Consider the following 15,742-nt stretch of genomic DNA (forward strand, 5'->3'; position numbering starts at 1 on the left):
AGCATTGGCCTGCTAAACCCAGGGTTGTGAGTTCAATCCTTGAGGGGGCCATTTAGGGATCTGGGGCAAAAATTGGGGATTGGTCCTGCTTTGAGCAGGGGGTTGGACTAGATGACCTCCTGAGGTCCCTTCCAACCCTGATATTCTATGATTCTATGTAATTAAGCACAAGTCAAGCTAAGCTGTAGATAAAGTGAGTTCCATGCAGTTAATTGCACGTGGGTCGACGAGACCTTATAAACCTCACTCCTGTGTTCTTCACGGTCATTGGAGGTCCTGTTGTATCTTTTGTGATAATAGGAATTTACCATATTGTCTTTGCCAAACATTTCACTTCACACTGGTTTTTTGTGGAGTGTGCAAAGCACTTTGGCTCCCCCTCATCATTAAATGCTCCTGTATAAATTTAACATAGTTTATGCAGGTGTCCTGGCCAGATGTTGCTAGACAACTAGATGCATTTGGGAACCTGGTGTATCTACTCACAACAGACCAAGACAGACACAATTGGAAATACATGGAAGTGCCTTACCCGAGTTTTGGCTTTCATAAAAACATGATTCTCCATATCTTTGCTGGATTTATTGTGGGCCACACCGGCCTTCCTCATGGCCTCATCACTGCAAAACAAGACACGGAACTCACGAAGGACATTAACTGAGGGCAGGTGAAACCCCCTTCCCTACCTAGGGAACAGATGGATGGCAACTTTTCACCAATGAATAACTGACAAATACATACATACATAAAACATAAAAGAAACCAATTCCACTGATTTACATGCACAATCTGATTAACATCAATAGCAGATAGCCAGGTAGCCATCACATCAATAGAAGTCTCCTCCTCTAATTAGACATTTACCTCCTTGCTAGAAAGGAAGAAACTAGGAAATACCTCCCATCAGGCAGAGATGGTATGAGATTCAGCAACTGATTCCATTTCAAGGTGCATAGGAGACCATCTTCTCCTGTCAGAGGCCCAAAATAAACATCTTCCATGCTGTGGGGGTTGCCATGAGGCTTCCATGCTACTTTTAGCCCAGTGCCATTTAAAGACACTAACCTGGGACATTGATTGTTCCCCTCTTTCCACCTTTCCGACATCACCTGCCTCCTTTGATTACTAACCCTTTGAAGCAGGGACCATGTATTCACATGAGGTTTATAAACACCCAGTCAATAGCGGCCAATCCTGAGCACGCACTTTGAACGTTACTGGACTATAAATATAGTATATACTTGAAGCTTTATAAATTCAGTACATTATTGATGGGTTGTATGGTTAAGCTTTTTTGTAAAAAACAGAAGTGGTGCAAGCCTCACCTGCTCTGGATTCATAACCACAGAAATAGGGGTAGCATGCTCTGGCAGTGAGCCCCCGAGCGGAAGGGGGCAACCCTCCTCTGACTGTAAGCCCCGGGGGGGGAGAGGGGCTGATAGCCAACAGGCGATGTGAGTAATACAATATCTACACGAACACTGCGTCTTAAGCGCTATGCCTCTCATGGAGGTGGAGTTATTAAGTCAATGTAGCGGGCAACAGACTTATATAGTGGACAACATTTTAATGTAGACGCTTACAGAGTGAGGTCAAGGTAAGCTGCCTTATGTCAACTTAACTCTGTAATGTAGACCAGGCCTGACTTTGTTTCTCTCCAACTTCTCTCAGGCTGGCCAACATCTGTTTCTTGCCAGGTTCCTCTATATTTTAAACAGCTCCAATTTCTCAGAGGATCCTATCAATAGATGGGTATGGAATTCTCATTTATTCCATTACTAAATGTAAGGGTTGTTTAGGATGGGGTCTTTTCAGCAAGTGAAAGCGGCTAGACCTGAGCACAATACCAAACATGCTAAGGCCTGAACCTCTCCACAACCTCTCCATGCCTCTTCAGTAAGATAAGGCCTCAATTTATTACAGCACAGCACCAGCAATGATTAATCTATTAGCTTTGATTCACTCTACGGAAGATCAAAGAGTTAGGATAATGCAATCATGTTTCCTGAACAATGGACCTCAGTTTACTTAAAGTCAGGGTGTTCCTCATACACAACACCCTAACATGAGCTCCTGATAACATTTTTAGATTCTAATTTTTTTTCATACACTTATGAGGAATATGGATGGTTGAAGCAGTGAGGGGAAATGTGAATTTGTGGGAGGAGTAAGGAAGATGTGGAGGTTGGGAAAGTGCAGGAAGTGGGAGGGAGGGATTAGGGGGCTTTAGAAAGGGAAGGGAGTTCTAGGGCAAGAGGGGATGGGGGGGTGAGAAGGGTTGGACTCTGGGAGGGAGGACCTGGGGATGAGTGGTAGAGGGAGTGGGGGCGCCCCCATCAACCCTGCATTCTCCTCTCCTTTGTGCGTGCTGGAATCTGGGGAGCCCCACACCACTGTCCCTGCCCCCCACTATCATGTGAAACAGGATCTGGTGTAGGGAGTGCTTGAGCCCCTCTCCTTATTCCCCATGTGAGCTGGGTTGGGGGGGCTGCTCCTCTGGGAGGCCTGAGCCCCTGTCTCTCATGAGCAGGATATGGGGGCCATGCCCCTTTCCCTTATCCCACTCCTTTGTGAGCCAGTATCTGAGGGCCTTTTGGGTTGGGAGCTCAGAACAGGCATGCCATCTGCATATCACAGGTTCACAAGCACTGGCACTAGGGAGAAGGAGGAAAACACACACTGACAGGAATGGAGAAGTCCACACATCTCAGAGCTATTTTTTCATATTGTATTCATCTCCTTGGGGTGTTCTCAGCTGAACAAGAACATAGCATTGAGATGAATGAGCTAGTTTACACCATTTTGAACCTCCTAGTTGCACATAGAGCCCCTTCCCCATAATCTAAGCCTAGATCTTGGCCTTTTCTACACTCCGGAGACTGTAGCTATGCAAAGATGGCCCTGTAGGATAGATACAGCCTACAGTGACCAAAGAGGTTTTTCTATTGCTGTATGACAGCAGATGTCAAACTTCATTGCACTACAACCTCCTTCGGCCATCTAAAATTACTACATGACCCTGGGTGGGGGGTGGCCAGAGCCCAAGCCCCAAGCAGCAGAGCTCAGGCTTCATCTTCAGCTCCAGACCCCAGCGACTCACTTTGGGGTCTTGACCCAGAGTTTGAGAACCACTGCTATAAAAACTGCATGTCCCCAAGGGACAGTAGCTAGATTGATGGAAGCATTCTTTTGTCGACCTAGCTACATCTACACTGGGAGTTAGTTAGGCACAGCTAAATACAGCACTCAGTGTAGATTTTTCACACCCCTGAGCTCTGTAGCTGTTGATGTATATTTTAAGTGTAGACCACGCCCAGCATCTCCACTCTCCTGTCCCTTCTTCCCTCCAACTGGTACAGGAGACTGCTCACAGCCCCACCACATTTCCACCTCCCCATGGTCCTTCCAAGCTTACCAGGGGCATGGAATCACTGAGAGGAGAATGGAGCTGGTGTGGGAGGACTCAAAGGAAAGCATGGGGCATTGATGCAATGGCATGACAGAGAACATGTTGGTGGCATTGGAGCAATGATACAGATGCCTGAACAGTGGAAGGGAGAATATGCAGGTTGCAGCAGTGACAGGTGTTGGGATTGTGCAGGGAAGAGTGGAGCTATTCAGTGGGTGCTGTTGGGGAACTTCAGTCTCTCCCCCCAAAACTTCCACATCCATCAATGATACATCTATAGCCCCTATCACTCTAGTATCAGTGCACCTCATGATATTTAATGTATTTATCCTCATAACACCCCTGTGAGATAGGGTATGCTATATTATCCCCATTTTTGCAGATGGGGAATTAAGACAGAACGACAAAGTAACTTGCCCTAGGTCACACAGGAAGTCTGTCATGGAGCAGGGAATTGAACCCAAGTCTCCCAGGATCCAAATGCTAGCTAGTGGACAATCCTTCCTCTTTTGCACTGCCTCAACTCTATCCCTCCCTTTCAAAAACATCGTCACTATTATGATCACTGCACTGTTCCTGTATCCTCTCACTCAGCTGCTTAACCTGTGTCCCCGAAGCTGGTACTTTCCTCTCTGTGGGAAGTGAGAACCACGCTGTGATCAAGGTGGATAAACCTGTTTTTTTTGTGTGTTAATTTTAAAATGAAATTTAAAAATCTATTAAATTTGAAATGACGACAACCTATATTGAGGCTTAAATTTACTATACTATATTGAAATAATTTAAATTAAACACAACACACCTAAAAGGTTGACCAGCTCCCTCTAATTAGTCTTTGATTCTCACATGCATGTAACTGTAATTCAATCCTCGTGTGTATACATTATGACACAGTCTAATTACATAATCACTGCCACAGTTCAGGGCATCTGTACCTGTATTCCTTCTGTAATCCACCAATGGCACCCACTGGCTTCTGGCTCCCCAGCCATCATCTTGCTTGGACAGAGACCTGTGCCTCACTCCCTTCTGATCCAGATATTTCCAAGCTACACAGTTCCCCAGTAAGTCAGACTGCCCAAGCAGGCCTGCTTTGTTTTTCTCCTCAGAGGCATAATTGTGTAACTGCTCACAATTTAAGGTCCAACACAGCTTTTCCAAAGCAAGCACATTTATTCTTAAAGTGAAAGCATTACAGAGAAAATATTAAAACAATAAAAGAGCCTACATGTACGCTAATAAGCTTACCGTAGATCACCCCAACTCCAGCAAGGGCTCTGGCAGGAGTCAAACCCCACCAAGTGTGTTTTCCTGTGGTTACAAGTTCACAACAGCTGTTAGCTCAGAACAAATACCCCCACGAATCTGTGCGTCACTCCTTTATACAGTTTGGGCCTCTGATCTTGTCCTCACATAACAGATGATCAGCAGACAAAAGTCTCCTCCTCAGAGCAAAGCTTCTAATGGCTATATTCTTACATAACTGGATGGGCTACATTTGCATATCCTCTCCCTAGAGATTTAGTGGAAAACCCACTTAACTTTAAAAGTTCAGTCTTGTCTGGCACATTGAGTTAAATAGTCCTGTGAAGCTGCTAATACTTTCCCAGGTTTACCTTACTCATGTCTTCCTCCAGAGACATTTCATACAAGTCCACACTAATACATTAACATTTGCATTTTTAATACAAGGAACTTCTAAGATACTTAAACTTGATTCAGTAAGATTTAACTTAATTTAATACTATTTGTCAGGGAAATTGCCATCTCTCACAATCACTATTTTTTCCATAGGACCCCTGCTTCATTCAGTGCACAGGTGGGACAGTACTCAGAGATTAAATCAAGGTTGTGTAGAAAATGAGTTGTTTGTTTGTAGGACCCTTGACTCATTTGCTGAGAAAGTGGAAGATATGTAGTGAATGAGACACTGGATTAGAGAAAAGATGATCTCATGGGTCAGGCAGCTGAATACTATCCCGAAGAATTAGATTCTATCCCTGCCTCTGCCAGAGAGTTCATACATGATACTCTGCAAGTCACAAACCAAGGTATTCACAGGTGGCCACAGTCTGTTCATTTTTTAGGTACTCATCTTGAGACACCAGGGATCTGATTTGCAGAAGTACGGAGGACTCACAACTGCAACTGAGGTCAATGAGAGCTCCGCTCTGAATATATAAAGTACTACTTTGAAAAATCAGGCTCTTGGCTCTCAAAGTTGACACCAAAAATTAGCTGACACTTTAAAATGGAGATAAGATGAAGTCACCTCACATAGATGTAAAGATAATTCTTTACAAACACTAATGAATTTAAGATACTACAATGACAGCACTAATTCTGTATTCAGAGCTGGGTTTGGATAGTGTGTGTAAATCATGCACGGGATGAATGATGAGGATAAAAAGAAATATTGAATAGCCTACCTGTTCAATGACCACCATCTAACCAGTTCACTGAATGACAGAGGATAAAGTCTGTATCATAATGCACAAAGGGGCCAGGTTAAGGTTGTACCTTACTTAGACCTGAGTCCATCCCATACTTTGCTGCACATTGGGCTACCCACAACTGCCATCCTTGCCTGTCAACGGCCCTTCTCTCCAAATCTTCCCATTTCATGTTGAGGTGCTTGATGTCGTTCAGAACTGTTCGTTTCCATGTTATTCACTGTCTTTCTTCTTGCATTTTCTGGCTTTCATTCAAGGGCAGTATTTGGTAAGCGTTCTTTTTCCATTCTCAGCACATGTCCCAGCCACTGATGTCTTTGGGAGAGGGTACCTTGTCTAGTAATTTTTCTGACTTCTTCATTCGTCTTCCTAACTCTATACGTTATTCCCAATATTCTTCTCAAACATTTGTGATGAAATGCATCCAGCTTTTGCTTATCTATCTTGGTAAGTTGCCATGTCTCACCACTATATGTTGTGATGGCAACAACAATTGCTTTGTACACATTCAGTTTTGTCTTGAAGGAGATGTTTTTGAGTTGCCAGATGTTTGCCTTCCCGATTGTTATTGCCTCGGAACAAGCACCATCTTGGCTGATGGCACTTCCAAGATACATAAAATTGTCCACCTTCTCCAGTTTCTCTTCTTCAGTTTTGATATCTGCCTCTGTAGTCCCTATTAACATGACTCTACATTTCTTTGCATTGTATCTTAAATCTTTCTTTTCCATTACTTTTCACTTGGTTTTTGTATTTTTGTAGTCTGACATCTTCATTAATAAGAGCTATGTCATCTGCAAAGTCTAGACCAAATAGCCTTGAATTGTTCCATTTTTGGCCATATGTATCACTGTCGCATTGTTTTAATCCATAGTTGATGACTAGCATAAACAAAAAAGGAGACAGAACGCACCCCTGCCTTACACCTGTCTTGATGCTGAATGGCTTACTCAACCCCTTTTCCATTTTAATGCAGCATTTTGAGTTGGCATAGAATGCCTTCATAGTATTAATTTTGTTGGAATTCCATATTGTTCCACAATTTTCCACATTGTTTCTCTGTTTACACTATCAAATGCCTTTTGAAAATCCACAAAAGTGATGGCAAGACTGCCTTGGAATTCAATTGTGTTCTCAATAATCCATTTCAGGGTGAAAACAGCATCTGTACACAATCTCCCTTGTCTAAATCCAGACTGTTGCTCACGTCGGATGGTATTCATCTTTCCTTTCATTCTGTTCAGGAGGACTGCTGCTAATACTTTTCCTGTGACAGATACTCCCCTCCAATTTGAACAATTGTTTAGATCACCTTTCTTTGGTAACTTGATGATGAGACCAAGGGTCCACTCTTCCGGCACATTCTTCTGCATCCATATTTTGTTGCACAGCAAACAGATGACTGATTCCACATCTTCGCCTCCATATTTAAGCATCTCAGGATGAATGTCGTGCAATCCAGGTGCCTTGTTGTTTTTCAGCTTCTTTTTACTTCTTCGATTTTTACGTCAGATACATCTATATCTAGGTCTAATGGTTTATTTATCATTGTTAAATTCTTGTAATTGGTTCTGGTTGGTTTAGCACTTCTTTGAAGTGTTTCACCCATTTATTTTCTTGTTCCTCCTGTTTTTTCAAAATTTCTCCTGGTTTCCCTTTCATTGGGACACTTGTGAATTTTGATCCATATCCTGTTAACTGTTTCAGGATCGTGTAGACTGTTCTTGTATCGTTTCTTTCCCCTGCTTCTTCAGCTTCACTAGCCTTACTTTCTATCCAATTCTGCTTATCTTTTTTCCATTGTTTCTTTACTGCTTTGTCAAGGTTCTGTAGATTTGTTTTGTTTCTTCAGTCGCATGTTGTAGTACTAGAACCTTTTGTTTTTTTCTTTTGTCTATAATTTTCCATGTTTCTTCTTCCACTGATCTTTATTGCTTCCTCTCTTTCTACCAATTATCTTTTCAGCTGCTTCTAGCATAGCTGTTTTGGAAAGATTCCAGTATTTTTCCACTTCGTTTTCTTCAAGATCTTTAAGGGCCTCAAACCAGTACTTGACCTCTATCTGGTACTCTTTTCGTATCCTGCAATCTTGTATTGTGTATTCAATACATAATTAATTCTGTGTATTGAATAATCAGAGTCTTCTTTCTTTTTGAGCACTTTAAACTTCAGTTTGATGTTTGCTTTCAGCAAGTAGCGATCGCTCCCTATATGGGCTCCTCTGAATACTCTTGTGTCTGACACAGATGTTTTCCACCTCTGACTAACACAGATATAGTGGATCTCATTTTGTGTAAGGTCATCTAGTGAAATCCATGTCTTTTTGTGTACATTTTTATGTTGGAAGAAAGAATTGCAGATGCTAAGATTGAATTTTGTGCCAAAAACAAGAAGTCTTGTGCCATTGTCTGTCACTGTTCCAGTTGTGTGTGGGCCGATGACTGTTTCCCAACCTCTTCTTTCATTTCTGATCTGGGCATTAAAATCTCCCATAACCAGGACAAGATTGTGGTTTGGTATTTCTTTCATTACATTGTTCAATTCTGCATAGACTCTCTCTTTGTCCTCTTCATCTACATCATTTGTTGGAGCATATGCCTGGACTATGGTGCACTTACTGTGCTGAGAGTGGAATCTAGCTGCCAGTTGTACAGTCACCCTTAATTCTGGCATTTCTTAACTTTGGAGTGTTTGATTTTGCAACCTTAATGTTTTCTTAACAGATATTTTAGATGTACTATAACACATAATATACCCAAAGATACCTTTCGGTATGAGCACCCTGTAAGTTTAACTGTTAAAGCCCTAGTGAATTAACAGGCAAATATTACTGCTTTTTGTTCCCTACTGACAATTTTACCTTTTTCAATTACCTGGCTCCCATTGATAAGTTTGTTTTTGCAGCTAACAGTTTAAGGATCAGTACTTTTCCTTCCCTCTGTACACAATTTAAGATTATTTTTGTATATCTGCACTTTTAAAAATATTATGTGATAATACTAAAATAAGCACCTTAAATCAATAAAACATATACTTTCAACAACTCTTTACTAGCAACCACCACAGCATCACCTGCTCCTATTATTAATAATGGCCAATACAAAGTGCATGCAAATAAGTTTTGTTAAGTACCCCGAAACTGGAACAAACTGTTGAAGGGTACAGGGTCTAGTGATGCGAGTTCTCTACTGGGAACACCCTGTCACTGGCCATAGAAGTCTGATAGGAATCTACAGTGAGAATGGATCCCACGAATTAGAACTCCTATGAGAAGACACAGAGCAAGAGGCAATCCATGAGTACCAGGCATCTTTCTAACTAGGTATTTACAGTGTAGAAACAGTGAATATAATTAAACCAAACAGGGCACCTGTGTAGAGCCCTTATCTATTCTGTTCACATTCGTCCCATTCAATTCTGCCCTGTGTGAAGCTTTGAAGGTTTCAAGGGTTGTCCCAAATTGAGCACACTGCAATAATCTTGTTACAAGGGCATGGATCCAAGTACCAAGAAACACACCAGAGAAACTGTCTCAGTCTCCTGAGCAGCCATAGATGGAAAATGACACATCATGGTATTCTCGGCTGACGACCAGGAACAGCAATGGATCAACAGTAACCCAAAGACTGAATCACACTGACAAGTGTGGGATATACACCTCAAACAGAAGACATTCTCAGCCCCCACTCACTCCTCTAACATTTTCATGTACCTAAGAGCACAGCTTCCATCATATCCAGGATGAGCCTAAGCCATTCTCTACCATATACTTCCCCAGTTGTCTCAAACAGCTGGAGATCACAAGAACCTAGTATCCAGGTTTAATAAAAAAGAATCATAAGGTCTAAGCGCCATCCATCATTGACAACCCTACTGCCCCTACCAGTTGAAACATGCACATAAATAAGATGGAACCCTGCACAAGACAACCCCCTGCAGGGAAGAATAAGCATCTCTTACTACCCTTTGGAGCTCTCCAAAGAACAAACATACTGAAATATCTTCACATCCATTCCCAAAAGCTTTGCAGAAAAGTCAACAAAGCCTAGTGGCCACTAGTATCCAAGGCTATTTATAATTGAAACAAGACTAGCATGGATGCTTTGCTTGTGCCCATACCACCATTTCATGGCTATCTCCAGCAAATGCCTAAAATCAGACTGATAGAGTGAATCCACGTTTGAATCGCAGAAACAGAAGCTGCCTCATTTACCACCTACGCAGCTATACCATATCCAAGAGTTAGGTTAGAGACTTTCTCTAAAGATGGGTCACTTGAATATTTTCATACAAGTTTAATTTATTTTAAATGATTCTTAATAGTGTGAATATTTGTTAATGGCAAGTAACATTAATTTTCATCATCTTGTAAAGGTGAATGAGAAGATTTGTGCATGGACTAGTGAGTTTTCAGGACTATTTTGCAAGATCTTGTTAAACACTTTCTATGGTTACAGAACATTTTCCAAAGGAAATCTACATAGTAATTATTTTAATTATTTCCTTTACATGTCAGTTACTTATGAGTCACTGAAGGTGAAAACGGAAGCACAGGAAGAGGAACCAATGCGTGATCAGACCTCAAAACATTCCTAGGCAACAGCTCCCAACCCTGCTGCTATATATTACACCGAGCATACCTCTGGCTATTATAACCCCTGGTTGTGGCAAGTCTTATTTTATTCTAACTGCAACAAGATGAAACTGCCAAACTGTAATTTCAGATGTGACACATGAACCCAATCTCAATAAAAGCACTATAATAATGATTCACCAATACCAGCAAAAGCTTTTTTTTTTTTAATTAAAATAATATATATGGCTACTTTTATGTCTGAGATGTGTTATGTAGTTCAGGGGAAACACTATCACCTGCAGAACACAAAAGGTTTTGGACCTGAGGAAAATTGTCAGTGCTTAGAATGATAACACAAAACAGCCTATGAACTTAGAGGGTAAATTAATACTATCTACTTTCCAATTTCCAGAATTTTAAATGTTTAAGTTAAGTGGCATTCCTTGTTATACAACTATTTTATTTTTAATTAAAATTTTGTTTGCCAAGACTAATACATTTACTTAATCTGTTATTTTAAGTTTCTCTTGAACATATTCATCAGCATCCATTTTTTAAATACCACTGACAGAAGACTGCTACAGATTGACATGCACGGAGAGAAAAAAAGAGTTTGAGCATTAGCTCCAAGTTTCCTTGCCCCTGCGGATTGTCTTTGTGTAAGACAGGTGACTTCACAGAACAAACTAAAAGTGTAACATATTAGCTCTGAGCACCCAAAAAGCATGTGAGGCACTTCACAGGCACAAGGAAAGCCACTCTGTGCCCTGAATAGTTTATAACCTAAATTCAGACATGAACCTCCATGAAGACCAAAACAAATAAAATAGGATCGGGAACAAGGGTTACAGGAATGAGGCCAGGTGGTTAAATTGTGAAACATCTAACCATCCTCAGAGAAACGTTAAGCCTGTTTGGCATTATTTGCGTCCAATAAGCAGCAGAGCAGAGCGTAGGGCCGAGACAGCCAGCGGTTTATTTAACATTGTTCTGAAACCCCAGAGGCTGCCCAGTTGGTCAGGAAGCAGCACGGGGTGATCAGCAGAGCCCACAGAAGAGGCTGGAAGGGAGCTCAGGGGAGAAAGCAGCGTGACCAGCCTCCTCCGGTGTGGGGAACGGAAGGGGGGGGAACTACGCCCTCCCCGGACAGGCCGCTGGCAGGGGAGAAGAGCAGCGGCGTGGTCGGCTGGCTCCGGATAACTGAGGCGGGGGCAGGGAAGCCAGCTCCAGAGACACACCGGGTTGGCGGGGAGAGAGAGAGTGGTGGGGCAGCGGGGGCGCGCCACCCCTAGAGGCTGCCAGCGGGCAGCTAGGAGGCAGGCCGCCCCTGGGGCCACCCCCACAGGAAGCGGCTGCCGACCAGGACGGGGGCGGTGCAACACGGCAGGAGAGAGACATCGCGGCGGCCTGCCAGCGCCAGAGACAGGCGACTGCGGGGAGCGGGCCCCGCACGTTCCGGCTGCAGGGCGGGGAGTGTCACGGGTGGCCGGCCAGCCAGTCTCCCTGCCCGGGCAGCGGGCAGCCGAAGCAGGGCGCGTTTGCGGCCTAGGCTGCTCCGCCCCCGCCCCCGCGTCCCCACGGGGCCCCGTACTCACATCTGGCTGACCAGCTTCTGCCGGAAGTTCGTGCTGCGCCAATCGGTCTCCTGCCCAGACACGTCCATCCCCGCCCTTGCCGCTGCCGCTGCCGCCGCCGCCAACCCCAGCCTCCGCGGTTCCCTCCGCCGCTGACGACGATCCGCCACAGGCTAACCCGGAAGTGACATCAACTTCCGGCGCAGTGGGCGCGCGCGACTGCGCTGGAAAATGAAGTCTCCTTTGGCCTCGGTCTCGCCAGCAGTTCTTCCCCCGATGCATGTTGGGAAACGTAGTCCCCCAACGTTGCACATTCACATGCGGCCCCCCGATGCGTGGTGGGAGATGTAGTTCTGTGTGTGGCGCCGGCTCAGAGGTAACCGCGCACCAGGACGGTCCCGGCTGCTCAGCAGCACTCGGCCGGAAGGGACGCTGCTTAGAGCCCGTGGCCCCAGGGCGGCCTTGGTCCCGCAGTGAGGCAGCCCCCGAGGGGCTTGCAGCCCCACCCGAGCCCCTGGGCCGCTGAGGGGTGCACACAGTTTCCTAGGAAAAAAGAACAGGAGGACTTGTGGCACCTTAGAGACTAACCAATTTATTGGAGCATCAGCTTTCGAGAGCTACAGCTCCCTTCATCGGATGCATTCAGTGTCCTAGGAGAATTTTATTTTGTCTTCAGTCCCTCAAGGGCGAATGAGAGGCTTGGGCCTTAGCCCTACAAGCGGCGCCACGAAGCTCCCGTCCTGCAGGTATGCAGAGCTCCATTGACTTCAGCGGGGCGTCACACAGGTGGTGTAAGGGTTTGCCCAGGCAGAGCAGCCTGCACGGCTGAGGCCTTGGTTACAGCCAGCATTGCCTCAAGTCCATCTATTAAATGCTTTCTCTCCCAAAAGCCAGAGTGAAGCCCCGCAGGGCATTATCATGCCCTGCCCCTTCGCTGCTGCCCTCCTAAATGGCTTCAGAATTTAATGCTTTAATTTACAAAAATAAGAATGGGAGACTATTCTGTTTTACAATTTTGTACCTACTATAGGCCCCTGTGCTTAAGCACGAGTAGTATCACCAAATTCACGAGAACTACACACATGCTTAAAGTTAAGCACAGGATCAGATCTTTAGTTCCGAATAACATCATCTCTTACTCATCTCCATACATTTAGCATTTGTATAAGTGCTTGCAGAACCAGAGTTTATGATTCTTATAACTGCTAGATTTGAGGAGAACATACTTCTTTTTTTGTTTGTTTACTTTGTGCATTAGACAGCATTACATATTTGCCCCCTTGCTAAATAGATCAGTAGGGCCACCCTGAAGAGGCACATCATTAAGAATGGGAAGAGACAGAGCACTAAAGTAATAAATCTAGTAAAGGCATCAGAAGCAGGCAAAATGGAGCAGAGGTCTAGTACATGGGGCAAGATTATGGAGGACTTTATGTAGATGAGGAAAAAAATTAATAGGGTACTGTAAGAGACAGGTAGCTAATGAAAAGATTCAAGAAACACGGATGGAGTGATGGGATAGGAAGTTTACTTTGGGCAGCCTCATTTTTTAACAGACTACAGGAGGAAGAGATGAAAGACATGGAAGCCAGACAAGCCAATTACAGAAATTAAGGCTAGATGGAGACATACCAGGTGCCCCTCAGAAAGATTTAAAGAGAAAGAAATTCTTCAGGTTAATTGAAATTATTTTCTTCATATGACTTTTACATCTATAATTCATTTAAATTGAAAACTGAAAATGAAAGTATAAGGAAAGAACCAAAGGATGACCTAACAATTAAGAAACATTCCTACGGAGCAGCAATCAGTGGTATTTCTATAGTTCAGGTTCCACATACTTTTCATAGTAAAAATCTAGTTATGCAAGTTCCAGTTGATTCAAACAGAATCAGGATGAAATTTAGAGCCAATTTAAAGTGTGGGGAGCAATCATCACAGTGTCGGTAGACTCACTGTACTGACACCAAGTTACAGTGACAAATGTTCTGAGACAAGCAGCCATGCATGTTGCACTTGTGATAATGTGGCAAGTATGGGCACCTGCATATTACAAAGGAAGCCATACAAAGCTTTCAGAGCTATAGCTGCAGGAAAAAGCTTGTTAATAGGTTTGTAATTATAATACACAGAAAGATGTGGAAAAGGAAATGAAAATACATTCCCTGGCAGGCAAGTTAGAGGTACAGCGGTAGTGGGATTTCTCTGACTCAAATAAGACACTGTAGAATTTAATCTCTGAGGCAGTAGAGTGGGACATGGCACACCTAGGAGCATATTTGGTAAGGGAAATGTCAACCAAATTGTACTCACTTTGCTGGTCGTTCACTTAGCAACAGCAGCACATTTTGGAGTAAGACACGTGTGGCTAGGACCAGTCACTGTAGTGTCTAGGGCTTGAGAAATTTCAGACAGTGAGACAAACATTAATACAAGTGATGAGGCAGTCAAAAAAACCACACAGGTGAAACTGGATAGCACACCTTTGTGAGACTGTGAGTATTACTACGCTCTCTGCTGAGTGCAGCACTGGAATGGCCCAATTCAGGCATGTAGGTGGGATGCTCTAGTCCAGTAGCAGCTGTGGTTTCTCAAGGGGAGAGAAGGGGCAGAGCAAGGCTGTGTGCTTATATGTTCCCAAGTGCCAGTTTCTTAGCACTATAAACCCCTATACACAAGCTGCCATTTCCCTCATTTGATAAGGGGTTTCTCTCATGTTGTACTGATGTTACTTTCTTAATAAGCTATTTTATCTCTCAATTATGTGGCAATTACTTACATTCACACTAAGGGACTGATCCTGAAAAGTGTGATGAGTATAGATTTTTTATGAGGAACTTAGAACCATAGAATTATAGGTAAGGGGTGAGGTTTTCACAGGAGACTAAGGGAGTTGTGCCTAACTTGATATGATGCTGTAAAAGGAAGGAAGATAATGAAGATGTTCAAAGGGCATAAGTAGCAGCGTTTTGAGCAGACTAGAAATGGGAGGCCAAACAGGAGATTATTACAATAATTAAGACTAGACAGAGTCGATAGATCCTGGTGTCATGGAAAGCAGTGTGGGCAGTGGGCACTGTTCCCTCTAAGCTCTGCGTGTGTGCGCGCTCACACAGATCCTAAACCCCAAGCACACGGTGAAACACCACGCGCACATTTATCCCACGTCCCGACCACACATCGGTTGGGATGCCCTTTGTCCCGATATCGAGGACTACTCACCATCACTGCCACAGTCCCGGGGCTGGCATGGCGGCGCTTCCTGGGGCAGCTCCTGGCGGTGCGCCTGCCCACCGGCAGGAGCCTGCTGTGCGGGTGGCCCCTAGGCACAGAGGTGGAGGGGGTCTCCTGCCCAATCAGAGCTGCGGGGGCAGGGTTGCAGGTGCTGGCAGTGGGCAGAGAGCCCTCCGCCCCCCCACACCCGACCCTAGGAGCCAGAGGGACCTGCTGGCTCGTAGGGTCTCTGCATGCTACCGATGCCTGCCAGCCCTGCTCCGCGGCGCTTTTCCCGGCCAATGGGAGCCACAGAGCTCACGCTTGTGGCAGGCACAGCTCGTAAAGAGTCTGGAGACCACCCACCCCACCTCTCCGCTCTGACCCTAGGAGCCAGAGACCTCCCAGCAGGGCTGGTGAGTGCGGCCAAGGAAGGGGGCAGGGCGTGATGGAGTGAGTGTCTGGGTTGGAGTGCGGGGCTGTGAGGGTTTGGAGGGCGCTGGGCAGTGCGGGAGGT

General features: G+C 44.5%; 2 protein-coding genes across 13 annotated transcripts in view; one reads left to right on the plus strand and one right to left on the minus strand.

The window, feature by feature from the left end:
- Nucleotides 1–12,292, minus strand: part of MED15 (mediator complex subunit 15) — a 41,922-nt gene extending 29,630 nt beyond the window's left edge. For 5 of the 12 annotated variants that reach the window (XR_006286013.1, XR_006286012.1, XM_043529419.1 and 2 more), the window contains exons 1-2: nt 12,034–12,214; nt 533–620 (exon numbers count right to left, since the gene is read on the minus strand). Coding sequence is in view for 10 of the 12 variants with exons in the window: in XM_043529419.1 (XP_043385354.1) it covers nt 533–620; nt 12,034–12,101 (156 nt within the window). In the remaining 2 variants the exon portion in view is untranslated. Of the gene's footprint in view, nt 1–532; nt 621–12,033 lie in introns of all 12 variants that reach the window. The other 7 variants (XM_043529424.1, XM_043529423.1, XM_043529418.1 and 4 more) reach the window with 4 other exon arrangements.
- Nucleotides 12,293–12,383: 91 nt separating this feature from the next.
- Nucleotides 12,384–15,742, plus strand: part of KLHL22 (kelch like family member 22) — a 32,800-nt gene continuing 29,441 nt past the window's right edge. The window contains exon 1 of the mRNA XM_037878397.2: nt 12,384–12,758. The gene's annotated coding sequence lies outside the window, so the exon portion shown is untranslated. The remainder of the gene's footprint in view (nt 12,759–15,742) is intronic.

This window comes from Chelonia mydas, chromosome 15, assembly GCF_015237465.2.
Source record: "Chelonia mydas isolate rCheMyd1 chromosome 15, rCheMyd1.pri.v2, whole genome shotgun sequence".
NCBI lineage: Eukaryota > Metazoa > Chordata > Testudines > Cheloniidae > Chelonia > Chelonia mydas.